The 18,010-nt window shown below is 36.9% G+C and overlaps 1 protein-coding gene across 4 annotated transcripts in view; it reads right to left on the reverse strand.

Annotated features, from left to right (window-relative positions):
• Window positions 1-18,010, reverse strand: part of LOC112685478 — a 75,307-nt gene that overhangs the window by 32,538 nt on the left and 24,759 nt on the right. For 3 of the 4 annotated variants that reach the window (XM_025557378.1, XM_025557379.1, XM_025557383.1), the window contains one exon: window positions 3,331-3,486. In XM_025557378.1, the coding sequence (XP_025413163.1) occupies window positions 3,331-3,486 (156 nt within the window). Of the gene's footprint in view, window positions 1-3,330; window positions 3,487-11,621; window positions 12,269-18,010 lie in introns of those variants that run through there. The other variant, XM_025557377.1, reaches the window with a different exon arrangement.

The following is an 18,010-nucleotide window of genomic DNA, read 5'->3' on the forward strand; positions in this document are numbered from 1 at the left end:
TGCTCATCGCATGTTAAGGGTAACATAACAAAAAGTTCATTACAGTTCGTTACATTTTTGAATTGTTATAACAGCTCAAACATATAAATCGTTCTCCTGAACAATTGCGAAAATGTCGCTTATCACGGTTGTGCGCTACGCGTTACTTGTGCACTCCGATTGTGTGCACGTAAGGCCGTGTAGGATTTAAAGTCTCAACACGCGGCACTCGAACGGAAAATTGCGCCGGCGCTGCGTGATTATAACACAACACCACAGCGCGTTCGTGAACGTGTAATATTTTTTTGTTTATTTTAATTTTAAATTTTTTCCATTTTCTTCGCCGTGCCGCGGGACGATGTGCAGCAGTAATTAAGAGCGATTTTTTTTCCACGAACGTGACTAAAAGTAAAAGTACACGAAACGATTCTACCTGGGCGGTACGCCGTCGATCGAGTGTTTAATTTTTTCGTGAAAAAAAAAATAATGAATAATTATAATAAACGCGCCGACGGAAGCCAATTCCCGTTCCGTGTGAACCACGTAACACGCCGTTTCCCGAGTCCCGTCGAAGACCGGCGCCACGTCATCGAAACGTTGTAACACCGTTGTTACGCAGAGGTGTGTTTCTCCCCCGCGGAACGTCGCGTTGCGCAACGTCCGTACCCGGGTGGCCGCGTTACGATTCGCAAAGCCTTTGCGCGATTTATCGAATCGATACGCCCAGATTGACTACCGAAAAAATTGTAACCGACACGACGGCCTTTGTTCGCGCGTGTATCCTTTTCCGTTCAAAAGCGCACAGCATCTGCGTTGGTGATCGCCACTGAGGCCAAAAAATGAACGTTAATACGGTACGGCCCTGCCTCCCAAGCCCGTACCGTATTTACAGAAAAAATGTATATTGTTATAAGTATGTAGATAGAGCCATAGAGGTATGACGGTGTACACGATGTACCTTTTATCTATATTACGAAGAATCAATAAACTATATTAATATAAAATATACTACGGTATGATACTATGATATTATTTTATAATGTTCAAAACATGAATTGCGTAGCACACATTTCTGTACGGACTAAATTGTTGTTTTATTTTTGTTATAAGATTTTATAAAACTATAACTTGCCCCCTCCCCATAACCAAGTCACTGGAACCACCCCTGATGATCGCTGCAGTGACGACGCAACAATCCCTTATTATCGCGATTCATTGGGTAAAACACGATTGCATACGTTCGTTATCGGCAATACCTTTTTAAGCTAAACAATTCCGTACGGTTTTACCTGATTTTTAACTACACGATTACGTACGAAATTTTAAACGTTGGAGCCAATTTTCATACCGATATTAGTGTATATACCACCTGCCTATACGAGAGAACTTAAAAAAGTTAATAAATACTTTGTGTTTTATCGCTTTCATTAACTACGTTTATTGTTGATGATATCGAATATATAAGATATAACGAAATTTCGTTGTTTCCGTTATATTATACGGTATTTTCCGAATTTCAGTAAAAGTAGTAGTTATAAATGTCAACGAATCCAAATTTATAAGCGTTTTCAAATTATTTATTAACAATGATTTCATTCGAATAAAAACTGTCGATTTTATTTATTAATTAATTACTTTTCTTTTATTCCGTTATGCTCATTTTGTTTATTATTTTATTATTATTTTTTTTTTTTATGAACTACTATAGAACTGTTATATTTATTATTTATGTTTATGTCTATTATTTATATTATTTATTATTTATGTTTGTTTTTTTTTTTTTTTTTCATTAATACCTAAATATTTTTACAGTTGTTGACAAATTCGACAACGTTGCATACAATTTCATACGCAATGGTGTTTATTTATTTTTCTTACCCACCTTTTTATTACACATCTACAAACGTATGCAATCGTGTTCTACCCGATACTGTCTTCGACGGATAAACGGCAACGAATAATTATCCCTACAGTCACCGATTACACGGCACCGACATATCTTATTTTCGTCCGGCTAAATATTTGATTTCTCCCGTTGTGCAGCGGTGGAATTTCCGGTGCAACTCGGACCCAATAAATGCAATCGTACATGTTTATTACGTCTCATGCACGTTCGGCCGAAAAATAACGTCACGTTATGTACAACCGGTACGAACAAAACGAATACGTGGTACGGCGGAAAAGCACGAGGCCCTTCGCGATCGCACTAGCTGCACACGTCCCTTGAGGACGTTATATCATTTTTCTCCGCAGGATCCTCGGACGACGAGCGTCCGCGAACCGCGAAGATACGGAGCGCGCGTTGTCCGTCACGGACGGCGTCGACCGAACCGCGAGCGACACGATGAGGGGATTCTCGGATGATATGCCGGAAGAAAGGACGAATTCGTCTTCGCGCGCAAATCGATCGCATCGAAGACAAATCGATTACGCGTATCGGCAAGGAAGTCGCGACGACGTCATGGCAGGACGAAAATAACGAACGTTTATCACGACTCTGCGAAACACCGACGACGGCTCACGCTTTCACTTCGCGAAAACCATCATCGTCGTCGTACCCCATAACCGTCGGTTATGGAACATTCTGTTCTGCGCATTCCTCGTCTTATTGTTCGGTGACCGACGCTGTAACACACGCCGTTGTGCGCGGTCAATCGAATGTGCCCCAAAGGCCGATGACTGTGATGACCGCGTTTCGGTTGGTGGCCTCTGCGGAGGCCCGGTGTCGGACCCGGGCAACGGACGTGACGACGGTCGAAAACGCCCAAACGTGTATTCGTATTTTCGCGGTTTATTGAATATACGAAAACGGTTTTTGAAAAATCGATATAATACACACACGGCGGTGCATTGACTCGCGCACACGTCAGATCGCGTATACGCTGACATTTACGGTGTATTACATTAGTTACGCGTGGCTATTGAGCCAATCGTACGAGTACGTATGACTTTATAATAAATCGTACGTTAGAACGGTCGTATGTTTCGATCAGTGAAATTGCCGGATCGTGTTATGAACGAGAGAACGACCGATTTCAGTTTTACGTGCATTGTTTTGTACCGACACGCGGTACGCGATATTTCATCGGAGACTCAGTGGCCGATCCGGGCCGACGTGACGGGGCGATTTTTAACACTCAAACGACACATTACCCGGTTCATACAGCGGTTCGGAGTACGTTTGAATTTATCACGTGTCGAAATAATTTTAAGCACGTTTCAAACCGTGGCTGGGAACTACATTTTTGGCCTACCGAAATCAACGACTGTTATTCCGACCGTTGATGCAAACATGTACAATTGTACCCGCAATATGATTATAAACTATGTTCACATAAACTTAACACTCACCATATCTCGCCAGCCGATTTGCACAGGAGCTTTACGCAGTCCAGACATCCTCTGGCCGACGCGTAATGCAGCGCCAGAGCACCGTTGTTGGATCTTTCCAGCACCGGCATGTCTGCTTCCCACAACAGCCACCTGACCACGTTCACTCGACCATATCTGCGAACAAGAGGAGTGAATATAATACGCAGTCAATGCGTTCACTATTGAATAATAATAATCCTCGGGAACAATCGAAGTGATTTATTGTTTATATTATTATTTATTATGAAAGTTTTAATCGCATCGCGCACACATTCACGTAAGAAGCAATCAACTGTGCGATAGAAACAAAACATTTTTGAATCGCCTAGTCATAGCGCGTTTTCATTACGAACAATAATTATTATTACGGGTATTAGATATATGCCGTTATTGTTGTAGTTACGTATTATTTTATATTTGCGTTTATTGACTAACTATAATATTATATGTGTTCAACAACCGTTCTTTACATTATTCACAATTTCTACTACTTGACTGTATACGTATGGGTTTATTATTATACGAGTTACCATGCACGTTACGTGATTTTATCTATTGCTTCTGACTTATACGGCTTATATGAGACTTATCCGTTCTACAAAAGTCAAGTGTGATATAATCATTGAATAACGAAAATCATCGGACGTCCGCCTCGACTCGTTAACATCTGATGCAGTACATAGTGGTACATGTAAACGTTTAATTTTTAATTATTTAAATAAGCCCTTGGTATCGGTGACCGCTGGTATTCTCTATGTTAAATTATAACAAATATTATTAGGTAACATCGAATATAATATTATAAAAAAATATTATATTAAATGACATTAAGACACGGTAGATCGCAATTATTACATAGATTGCTCGGAAACTTGAAATAACTAGAGTTAAAATGTATTATATATTGTTGAGTAGATCAACTGAAATTATGAAAATGATTGTGGCTGATACGAAGTTGGAATCTTGGCTGAGTGTTGCATCTAGAGATTTAGAACTTATACTGGCCGTGGAATATAAGCGTCGTGTTCGGTAACAATCTAGTGGTGTATTGTTGCAAGTGAATTTTGTATTCAACAAATGTTGATTTCTATTTACTTCTTGTTTTTATCGACATAATTATCATAATATTCACTTATAAAAATATTTTATAACCGTAATAAAAAGTTTTAATGTCAAAACCGTAATAATATTTTGAACAATTTAAAACTATACTCGTATTTCATCACGAATTTAAGTAATTGTGTATTAAATCATTATCATAATTTTAAAAAAGAAAAAGTGCATAATATTTACTTATTAAAAGAAAAAATTTGAAAGTTATTGTTGAGTAAATATTCAAACCCATCAAGTTAACGTTATTTATAAAATGCTATAATAGTTGTTTATCTGTTTCGAACGTTCTTCGACAGTTGAAAAATTTCTTAATTTTTAAGTAATAATTTTTATCTAATCTAAATTTTAAAATTGCATTAATTTATAACGTGAATATATATCAGTATAATAACAAAATTATAAACTGGTTGGAAAACATGTTACGTAGCTACACGGACGATTAACATTAATTTAATATTCACATGTGATCGTTATTAAATACATAATATAACGAAATGTGAATTACATTAAAATGTTAAAACCTTGTTCAAAATCAGTAACTGGTAGAAATGTGACTATACCTCATTGGTTTACAAGTACACAGAAATTGTTGGTTGAACTGTACGAACGAGATCATTTTTCGCCGTACAAGTCTTTGTTAGATTGTATTATTATTATTATTTGTTTTTTATCTCAACGTATTTCGATTATTTGATAATAAATTCTGACGGTGTTGCTCAATAAGCGAGTTCATGTTTTGAACGGGTCGAAATGTAAACCCAAGTTCGTATGTTGTATCATGATTGTTGCGTCACTGATATACCACGCATAGGCGCGAATTCAATCTAAAACTTAGGAGTACTAAAATTATTTACCCTAATGTGATCCCGTGGGGAGCAAAGTTTCCCCCCACACAACTACACATATATCTGACAAAAAAGATTATAGTTTTACTATTTAATTATAAATTTATAAATTTTCTGTATTATAAATAAATGGTACTGTTAAACATCATTTTTCTTTACCAATAAGCGATCAAACCGGTAGACGGCGAATAAAAACAAAATCCTAAATAGTATTCCAACAATAAATACTAAAAAATAACTAAAATAAGCTAGACCACCAAATCCGTCAACACATTCTAACCGTAACGATATCACATGTGTTACTAATAGGTAACGTGACAAACCAAAGTACCCAACTCCTACTCTTTACATACATGTATAATGTGTGTACATTTTACGTCCGTGTCGTCCAATGCAAACTGGAATAAATTCATTCTCATAAACGCAAAATAATCGTCTTCAAACAATATTTTACCAATAAACTGAGGGTGCTGATTTAGAACTTGGGGGTGCTAAACACTCCCTGACATCCCCGTATTTGCGCCAATAATGTCGTGGTATTGATACTCAAAACATGCTCCGTGAAATCCCAAGACTTGGCGAGAACGGTCTAGAGGTTCCACGGACACAACTCTTTGGTGCAATTGTTACGTTTTACATACATTGTACTCGTGCAGACACGTCCATTGATTTTCTTCCGTCGAAACGAACATTAAAAATGATGAACCACTACTTAATTCGTAATTATTATAGTTATCATTGATTTTTTTTTTTCAATTAAATTAAATTGTTTCGTATTTATTCGGTATAAGAACGATAAAGAAGCAAATCGAAAATCAGATCGTAGATTCGTCGTTGTTCATGAAATGTGGTCTATTACATTCTTGGTTTTCGGTGCGTGCTCCATGATTTATTTATTTATTTTCATCCGTGCAATACAATATTCGACTCGTCGGGACACCGCGAGTGTTTCGGCTTACGCCTGACGTGGCTCGGGTGCGGCTACATATTGTACGCGCAAGTGTTCAGACCGTCCTGCGCACGGCGCGTGTCCTCGTCGCACTCGGTGTCGTTTGATAACTGACCGCTCGCGCGGATCATGATCAAGGTGGTTTGCCTGTTCCGGCGTACTCGTCTCTGCCTCAGATGTACGTAATGACGACCGTATTACGGTGTGCGTACACGATCGGTGTCGACTGGACTATAGTGTCTGCCAAACAGAGCATAAATGTCGACCAGGTGATGTTCACAACGATTTCGTTGACAATATACTACGCCGACGAGTGTCAGGGTACGTGGTGGTGGTAGAAAAGGGTGGTGTACATTAACAAAAAATTGAAATGCACGAATTTTTATTTTTTTTTTATAGATATGTAATTTAAATAGAATTTAAGAGAATCCTTATGAAGCTTTTAATGAACATTTTACAGGAGTGTAATGGGACCAACTATGCTATATGGTTTAGAGTGTTGTGTGGTTGACAGAAGAATAGAACAGAGTATGAGTATTACTGCGAAACGAGAATGCTTAAATGGATGAGTGGAGAAGATAGAACAGGGGTCGAATAAGTGAGAGGCAGTATTGGTGTAGAGCGTCGATAGTGGACAAAATGAGAGAAAATAAACTGAGATGAATTAGGCAAATAATGAGACGAGAGTTATAAAAATGAATGTCGAAGGGAAAAGAGGAGGATCGAAAAAGAGATGGTTGGATACGATTGAAAATAATACGAGAGCTATTGGTGTGTCCGTAGGGGATGTAGAAAATCGAGACGAGTGGAGGTTAAGGTGCCAAACCCAAGTAGTCAAGAGAAAGGCGAAGAAGAAGAAGAAGAGAACGGAAATGTAAATTAAAATTATTTTAATAAACTGAAACCATTGTAAATACACAATGCACACCGTCAATAGTATATTTCATAGTCACTAATCATCTGAAGGAAAACTAAATGTCTATCACAAAATAATGCCAAAAGTAAAAACTGTAAAATTACTAACAGTTTAATATAATTTAATAAAATACAGTTTAATAAAAGCACGAAGTACTTAAGATTTGAGAGTATAGGTAGTGCTCCCGTGGGTTTTCAAAATAATATTTAGAGTTTACTGCGTATAAGTAGTGTACCATACGGCAGCGTTCCTCATCATTTTTGTATTCGCGTACCCCTTGATCTCTCACCGTTACCTTACGTAACCCAAACTGTCAATTTGTCTACATCTGCATTGGATTGATAAGAATTTGTAAAATTAATTTTAACGAAAAATAAAATAAACAATTACAAAGTATTTATTTGTTTTAATCAGTACCTACCTATGTGCAAAACAATACGTATGAAAATATTATATAAATTTTACAATTTAATCCTAATATGATCCTCAAGGTTGTTTGGTAACACTAAATTTTAGAAATCTGGTTCCACAGATGATAAGTAAGATCGTAAGTCTGAAATCTGAATTAATTCAAATACATCAACTTTTAAATTTTCTGCCATCACACTTTTACCCGATTACCTTCTGGTATCTTCTCGCACAGCACACCAGGGTATACTCCACGTACCCCCGGTTTAGAAACGCTACCCTACGAGAACACCGCTGCATTTGTCATACATCACACCAACACGTTGTGTACCACGCTCGCGTGCTATCGACAGCAACATGTAATAATAATCGCGCGTACTCCGGGCAAATACATTTTCGACTCGTTTAAAGAAATAAAGTCTAAAGCAATATGGACGATTCGTTCAACAAAGATGGCACAGGTGATAACAAATATTAATTACAATTAATTGAGTTACATTATTATGTTTTGTCTTAATTCATAATTTTCTACATTCACTGTACTGTTCGTCTTGGAGTGTTAAATATATATATATATATATATATAGTATGTCCCAGAAATCCCGTATTACCCTTAATATCTCCACGAGAAATCAAAATATTTAAACGCGGTTTTTTTTACAATATTTGGTATAGAAATTATGATTGAATGGCATAAAATTTATTTTTTTTTTTAAAAAATTAAAAAATTCAAAAAAAAATTGTTTATGCAATTAAGAATTTTCAATTTTTAAGATAGCCATTTTCTTGAGCATATTTTTTAAAACAGTTCAAAAAAAAAAAAAATATTAAAATTAAATAAAATTTGACCAAGTTAGAGCAAGTTATGTTTTTGAATAATTATAATAATAGTTGTTACCTAGCAAAACACGAATTGCTCAATTTAATCAATCTCGATTGGAACGCTGATTTTTTAAGGCAATCTGTAAATATCTAATTATTAATAGATCTTTTAGGAAATATTAAAATTAAAATTCATATAATATTTTTAAACTTGATTGTTAGTAGAAAAAAAAATTTTCTTACATAAAAACAAAAATAATGCATTACATTTTTTTTAAAAAAATGTTCGAAGTGCACCCCCATTATTTATAACACAGAGCAAAAGTTTTTGGACCCAAGCATTTTTAACATTTTCTAATGTCTCAGGTGAAATATTTTGAATATTTTGTTCAATTTTATATGTTACAGAGATCAGGCAATGAACACGACGGATACACAAGATTTTTCAACCCCGTAAAAAAAAATTCCATTGGTGTTCAGTCGGGTGACCTAGGTGACCAAAGCACTTTTTTGTTATAATTATTCAAAAACATAACTTGCTCTAATTTGGTCAATTTTTATTCAATTTTAGTATATTTTTTTTTTTTTTTTTAACTGTTTTAAAAAATATACTCAAGAAAATAGTTATCATAAAAATTGAAAATTCTTAAATGCATAAAAAAATTTTTTTTTTAATTTTTTAATTTTTTTAAAAAAAAAAATGAATTTTATGCCATTCTATCAGAATTTCTATACTAAGTATTGTAAAAAAAATCGCGTTTAAATATATTGATTTCCCGTGGAGATATTAAGGGTGATGCGGGACTTATGGGACGACAGTATATAGATATTATTTTTACAAGAAAACATTTACGTAAAAAATGTATAGGGTTGATAGGTATTCTGTTCTGCATAAAACCTCCCTCTTCCCCAACGAATTTATGGACATGTGCGTTTTCGATCAAAAACGTACCTTTCCCTTTTCGACCGATTCACTTTTCGATCAAATTTAAAATAGGCCGATTCCTTTTTCAACCAAAACAAATATTTATATAATAAATTTAAAATAAAAAAATAATGATGTACAATTTTTGTCAATAATTATTAAAATACAAATATAAAAGAGAACGATATTTTGTATCTAGTTTTGATATCTTATTATAATGAAAATTGTTTGCATTTTTTTTTCGAAAAATCGGAACTTTAATTTTAAAAATGTTAAGACTTCGCCCTAAGGGGAATTATAGTCTAAGTCTAACCTAGTTTTCGTAAAAACCTTGATACTGTTGCAAATGGGATTATCCTCTGTATGTGAACCTAATCTAACCTTACTACGTGAGTAAAACCCTGAATCGTTATTAATATACTATAGTAATTTCCATCATAATCAAACATTGTATATCATTATTTTATTATTTTAAATTTATTATATAAATTTTTGTTTTGGTCGAAAAAGGGAATCGGCCTATTTTAAATTTGGTCAAAAAGTGAATCGGCCGAAAATAGATGAGTACGGTTTTGGTCGAAAACGAATTTATTATACCGCGTGACTGACGGCTTAATATTATTCGATTAAAAAGTAAAACGCGTGAGACTTGTCGACGGAATCGTTTATGGACACACGTGTGGGCTTGTAAACATTTACAAAACCGATGCGCGTTAATGACATTGATATTATTAAGAACGATGAGCGTTTGGACCAGAAGACCGCTGTACGATTATTACACGTGATTATAATAATATGGTACATACGACGGTCGAAGGCACCCGAACGGAGTGCAGCGTAATTAAAACGCTGGGAACAGTGGTGGTGGTGCGCAACGTGTGTGTGCCCGTAAGACCGAGTGGAAAGTTACAAATCCACTTTCATTGAGTCGTAATTTCGAACGTAATAAAACGCGTTTCGGCTAGTATATTATTGCAATTGACGGAACATTCCCGTTAGAAACTCCGCGGTACGACACTGGACACACGTTTCATCGACGACCGAATGGAATTCGACGCGAAATCGATATCACGTTACGATAATCGTTATCATTTTTCCGACAAACTTCGCGCGCGTGTACACTTATATGCGTACATGCGTTGTAATCAGTGGCGTAGTGAGGATTTTTATTCTCGAGGAGCTGATCAATTTTTGGTGGTTTAGTTTTCTGCGACCGATGCACAATATTATATGTATAAAATACCTACTACCACAGATGGATAGCTGTAAAGTTTTAATGCTAAGGTTTTATTTAGCAATTTTCCTAGACCATAAATATAATTTTCTTAAAATCTCGGGGGAGGGGACTGCAGGCCCTCAGCCCCCCCCCACCTTGGTTACGCCACTGATTGTAATGTTCGACATTTATCGTCAAACAATGTAGTCACAGATGATTGATACGATGCGACCGAAATACGTAATACACACATTTGTACATCGTTCACGGGCGGGTATCGTTTTCGGCAGGTATCTATGACAACAAATCGGTCGTCGAGTTGCACACGTGTCCGTTATTGTAGAAAACCAAACATCTATGACCATGTGTTGATTGACGGTTGACGGTGGTCGTCTCGAACAACGTCGGAGAACTTTCATACGTTGCCGTGCCGGCGACAATTTATAAATAGGATAACTCCGATCAATACCACATTGCTGAATAGAAAAATGTAAATCTCCACACGCTCTATATAATGGTCGCTTATAAATAATAAAAACCGTCAATCAGAATCAAGGTTTAGGCGTAGAATTCATTATAGTCTATTTATACAGTAGATTATAAACATAGATACTGTTCCTTAATGAGTGTACGAAGAACGAACCCGGTACCTACCCGAATCTCACGGAAGACACGATCATGAGGATTCGATTTCACTACAAGTAAAGATAACACTAACGACCTTAAGATTTTCAATTTAAACCACCAAAAAAAAAAAAAAAAACTGTAAGACTGCCATTTTTTACGAGACCGATTTCATTCGACCAGTAATTAAATTTATTAAATATAATTTTTTAACGGTCTCGTGTTCGGTTTACGCGGCATGATAAAGCGCCAAAATTAAGTTGTTCAAACGATAATTATCTTGATTCTATCCGGGATGAAATCCTCGTTTCGAACGGCAGCATTGATCATAATTATCGGTATCCGTACGAGTATTAGCGGTTGTTGCGTCGCGACGCCGTCGTTTACAACGTAGAATCGTAAAATATTACAGACGCGCGCGTACGCAATACGTATTATTATTATTATTATACCTCAGGTTCTGCACTTTGACGCGACACGTTTCGGATAGCACGTGCCGGTGTTTCGTCACGATCTCCACGGTCCGGCGACTACGACGGTCCTCGACGTTCGTCAAGCTGTCTTCGAACTCCTCTCGCTCGGCGTCGGTCCTTTCCACTTCTTCGGCCCGCAGTTCTACCACGGTCGTGTGCATCCCGCGACAGTCGCTCCGGTCCTCGTAGTAAAAGTCCGTGTCCGAAGCCGACGAGCAGCCGGCTACCGTGTCCGTCTTACTGCCGCAGAGGTCGTCATCTTCATCTCCGTCGTCGTCGTCGTCATCGTCGTCGTTCTCGTAATCGTCCTCTTCTTCGCCATCTTCATCTACTTCTTCTTTTTTGTCTTGCCCGCCGTCGTCATTATCGGTTCGTCGTCCTTCGTTGCCGGCCGGCCGATTTTCAGCGACCCGCGGTCCTGTGCCCACGGCCGTGCCGTACGAGTCCATCCTGGTCCTGACCTCAATGGCCGGGTACCTGGAACTGATCCTGTGCACGCGCACTTTCCTCTTGGACGACTGCCGCCGGGCCACGGCCGGCGCGCGTCTGCCGTGCGCCCGATCCGACGGCGACATGACCACCGACATTAGACACCGGACGCTGTCCAACATGACTACGCGGACACCCGACGCGATCCCGAACTGAACTGCCCGGGCTACCGGGTGCTCGCCGCGCCGATAACGTATCCGGGTACAGGGTCACCGGAAATTCGAACAATGCTGCCGTACCGTCGTGCGTGTCTCATTTGCGCTCATTGTGTACATACATACGTATATGTATATGTATAATAAATATTTATGTGTTCGAGTGCGCCGCGGCGGCTGTCCACCGTGACAGTATTCTACCCCCTTCCCACCCGCACGTGCGTGTGTCCTGCTGGTATTTTTTTTTTTTTTTTTCCGTTAACAGCACTATGGTTACGGTGAAAAGTTGTGATTTGTGAATGTGTTTGCGCGTATGAGGACAAATACGACAACAACTGCTATTTATCATGTGTACGCGCGAAAAGCACTGCGATTAGCGCATTCCACGACCGTGAACAATAACTGGATAGCGCGCGCATTACCAAAAACAATTGATTTGCTCAAACGCGATGTGCAGATGTTATAACTTCAACGACTACAGTTTCTGCGTGAAATAATCAAGTTATTCTATCAGAAATTCTGTTTAAGTTTTGTCATGTAGGTGGCGAGCAAACGGCCGAAGAAAATATGTCGGACTATTGTCGAATCGACGATAATGTTAAACTCCGATAGTACCCGTAGCCGCCGGGTCAGGTCGATCTTACAAACGCATCATCCATTGGATTCGAAATATAATGATTACCCGCCACAGGGATAATTGTACCTATTCATCGACGAACGGCATCACCGTCGCTGTTGCGCCCGCCCGAGAGAAGACAGATGTTGAATGTTATATTTTTGAGATTTTATCAAACGGCCGGTACAGTAATCGAACAAAAAGAATGAAGGAAAAGATCCTATTATTAATTACTACAGTATTGTTGGACTGAATTTGTAGTCCATTGTCGAAAAAAATACGAACGTTAACTTCGAGCAAGACGGTGTTCTAGAACAGTAGCGTAATAAATCACAAAATATACTAACTGATATTTTACAATACCGAAAACTGAAATCCTTCAAAGACAAAGTTAAACGTAAATAACGTATGTTTTTGTATGCAGTGAAAAAATTTAAAAATTTTAAATCAATTGTGTTTCGTGATAGACAATTTGGAACTCTGTAGCAATAGATAAGTATTTACATGATTATGAACTTCTAAGCGTAACATCTAATCCAGAGCGCATATACATTGTGGTCTGTGAACTACGTTGTAATACTGCGGATGTTACGGTTGTATGGTTCATAAATTATGATCTAGGGTTGAATTTGAGTACGGCAGCTATTTATATACACGCGCGTACGTCAGTAATTCCGTAATGGCACGACGTAGGTTACCGCCAACACTATCTAATTAAATTTGCCGAGGTATCCTTGATTATCTTATTAATCATATTAATGTGCAAGAACAATAATCGACAAACGATTGAACGCTGACTAAAATTTGTGGTTTTCAGTGTTTGATTTGTATATTGGACTATAATAACACGTTGAGAAACAAGTCAAATTTAAAATTATCAGTGGACCGCATAATTTGGAATATCATAATGCATTCAGCGTCTACTCGTATTTTAGACCAATAACCATGTAGGTATTTGATTCATAATTAATGAATTATTAGTCATATGCGCATACGATAATTTGCGTAGGGAAATGTTGCGGAACGATGACACAAAGAATACATCTCATCGGCACATATTAGTTTCGAGTTGGTTCCAATGATAATATCTAGTGTTTTTTTTTTTTTTTTTTATAAAGCTCGAGATGAATGAACGTTTTCTTTACGACTGTATTAGCCTAAGAACATATTATTATTTCGCGGTCATACTCTGATAACAAAACAATTATTTTTCACGCTGCCTCGTATTATACATATATATATATATATATATATATATATATATTATAAGTAGACGGGCATGTTTGCTCTCTGCAGCGTTGAAAAAGTGTGTCAGTGTTTGGATTATTTAACAAATCCAGTGATTATCACAGCATACGAATTATACGCGTAAGATCGTTATTTTAGTGATCAATATACATTATTGATGTTCACCTTATTCACATTAGCCCGTATCCGAGTATAGTATCTATTTTGGCAAGCTTATGAGATTCTGAAGATAAATAATAACTAGAAAAGTGAACGGACACCATAAGATATATACGAGTATTATCGTATTTCTTTAGAGTACGTTTTCCGACGGATAAAAACACGATTTCAATTGATCACGCGGCCTAATTATGATACATAATAATATACAAGTATTAACCGAGGAACACATAAAATATAGATTGAAATTAACATTTTTAGTATTATTTAATCTACTTTACCGGAAAAATATATAATTTTGATAATTGTATGAATAATAACAAATATTTTTCGTATATAGACGTAATAAACAATCAGAAATATTATACGGGTTAAGAAACCGAATTATAATGTATGCAAAACAGTTTTATCATATTAATAATACATTATAAATCAATCTGTAAAAATGCTAATTTTCCACTCGTCTTTAATTTTTAAACCGTGATAGAGAGGACATTATTTGATGGAACAACACTTTTTTATTAGAAATACAAATGTTCATCTTACTATTTTTTTATGTGTTATACTATAAAATTACTAATATCAATTTATTGACACTTTGATAAAGTGTGATCAGAGTATAAAAAATCATTAATCGTTCAAAGAAATTTATTACTTTCATGCACGTTAACAGTTTTGTATTTATTTGGTACGTAATAAAACCATTAAGTGTATTTATAATTGGTTATTTTATGCAATAAGCCATTATTTTATTTTTTTATTTTTTATTACATAGATAAAACCAAGTAGGCCAAGTTTCTTTTTCGGCGTTGTATGCACCCAAATCAAAATCCTATAGACACATTCAACATCGATAAATCATTGACGCAATAAATGTACTTCGGGATGTTAAAGGTTGAAAATCGTCGTAAAACATAATACAAATTATTTCTCAGCGATTTGCTAGAAGAACGTGCGATACACGAGTTGAACATAATGATATAGCGAAAACGATAAAAATTCCATAATACACGCGCGCAAAATAAAACACTGTTAAACACGAGAGATTAATCGGAGGAAATCGGTAATTTCATGGTTTTCGATCAATGTATTATTATAGTTAATCGTTGCAGAAGACGTTGGTACGACGTGGCGACAGGTTAGGTGTTCAACGAGCGTTGACATTTACCTTTGTTAATTTTTCTTGTCCTAGCCTGCGAACGGTTGGCCGATAGACGATTGGCACCGCTAAAACACTCGAATAGTAATCGTGGCCGAAGACGTTACGTGGAGACGCGAGACAAACATCGAGGTTGCGTACCGAAAACGAAAACCAATAGCGGATAAGCAGAACCGTACAAGACGTGAAGATTGTGGTCCGCTGTGAGTCACGGACGTAACCGAAAAAGTGAAACGGTCGGAGTGAACTTGGCTCCGGGGCAACATGATAAAAATATTAAAAAAAAAAAAAACCGCGAATCGCTGTGCACGTGCGGTTGACCTTAGAGTGTGCTACACACGAAAACCAGCTAATACGAATCGTTCGGAGCGCGTTCGGATCACTTTTCCTCGACGCCGACAAAGCACTGCTACGCGGCCACCGTTCGTTTCCAGTTCTTAACGGTTATTCATTCGGCTTCATTTTTTTTCTTTTTTTTTTCTTATATTTTTCATTATCTTTTCGTCGGCATTCGGTGCCCGTAGTTTTGTCCGTGCCCGCGAGTTCGTACACGAGGTCCGGCGGTGTCTAGCAGCCGAGTGCGTTGACCACACCGGTGGAACCAACCGGTGCGCACATCGGCGTTACGCGTGCGGCAGGGCCACGGGACCGTGTCCGAGCTTAAACGCGATCATTAGCATGAACCACTTGGCTTATTATTATTTTTATTATGTTTTTTTTTTCCCGTCAAATCGTTTTTAATAACCACGCGCATTGTTAGAAACGGGAGAAATCCGTGTGTGATATACGAGTGCACAAGTTTTCCCCATGGCAGACGCGCCCGAAAGATCGGTAACAATCGCGTTTCGGTAGCACTAACTTCGCCGTCGTCGGGCCGCGCTTTCGTTACACGAGATCGCAACGCGTTGCCGTACAATGATTTGAATCGCTAAAACAGATCGCTGATAACGATGTACGCCATCCGTTGCCCGTTGCTTTTTCGAAAAAATCGTTATGGAAATCCGATAAAGTAGGTCGGTCACTCCGACGCGTGTGTGCATTCTGCGACGACCATAAACCGCCGCCTGGAACCAGAAATTCCGTTTACCAGTTTTCATTTCTTTCAGCAGGTGTGTTTTTTTTTTCCAAATGCCTTCCAGCGTATTTTTCTACACTCCGGTTTGTTGGCGATTCGATTTCTTTGACCCACATCTCGATTTCGAGCGAATACATGGACCGACTCGTCATGTGCGCACAACGCATAGTATGACGGTCGGCGGGGGTGCCATCCGAGCTTATTAAATATACATTAAACATCGGTCGTTTTTCTTTATTTGTTTTTTATTACTAATGCGGTATGCGTGAATACATGTATACTCGAAATATAATAGCTAGCCGCCGCGTTGATTACATTCAAATATTAACTCTGCAATTAAATAATAGTGTTTATTTTTTTACATTTTTAATTAGTTGTCATTGCGTATTCTATTGACTATTTGATATGTGTAAGATTATGTAACCATGAAGACTGTTTCGTTATCCTCGAATCGAGCACTAACGAATGTTATTGTTGGACATTTCATTCCGATACACATTTCATAGTCTATTTAATATAAGTATGCATTATTTTAATAACATGAAAATCATAAGCAAATGTTTTTATATGCATATACCATCTGAGTTATTCGGTATGCACGAGAACTACGAGTAACGATACTTTATTATCTGATAGCTAACTAAAACCAGTCTTCGGCGTATGCTATACATCATTAAATTCAACTGCGTGTTAAAAAATCGTTTGTTATTATTATTGCCTTCTATAGTGAAATCACGACAAGAAAGTGATGGTCGTCACTCGCACATGTACACAAATAAATTGATTAACTTTGACAGACTTAAACTATTATATACAATTGTGGCGTTTATATTTTAGCGATGTGAATTTCATTCATTGGACAAGCATTATTTTAATTTCGCTGCGTTCATCAATATTAACAATTGAAACTTTAACAATTCCATTTTTTCGTCGCTAAAAAACAATATCGTTTACAAATGATTTAAATTTTAAAACTATCAAGTACGCGAACATATTCAATAATTATATTGTATTTCATAAACATCATTTGATTAGTATAGATTCAAACTAAAAACACACGAATTTTCGTTTTATCAAGGGAAATAGAGTTTATTTCTATGTTGTTTTATATTATATTATTGGACCGAAAGATTATGTTTTTTAATCAAATAGAATGATTAAATTAAATCAACTATAGAACCATACGCATTGTTTTTTTTTTTTTTTTGTCAAATGTAACGTGTACTGAATAAATCGTTTAGAAATATTTACATTGATATTACCGAAATCTAGCGTAAAATTTTTAAGCTTATTAAATTCGCTATCATGGTAAAAAAAAAAAATGCACACATTTATTGAAAATGTATAGGTATACGTTTATTACCCTTTCATCATAGATTATGCGACATCTCGTATTAGATCATGATGGCTGTCAACGTATGCAAACAATGACCATAAACATTAATCGATTGGTTTAGGAAAACAATA

Source organism: Sipha flava, unplaced genomic scaffold (genome assembly GCF_003268045.1).
Source record: "Sipha flava isolate LNK unplaced genomic scaffold, YSA_version1 277_pilon_pilon, whole genome shotgun sequence".
Classification (NCBI taxonomy): domain Eukaryota; kingdom Metazoa; phylum Arthropoda; class Insecta; order Hemiptera; family Aphididae; genus Sipha; species Sipha flava.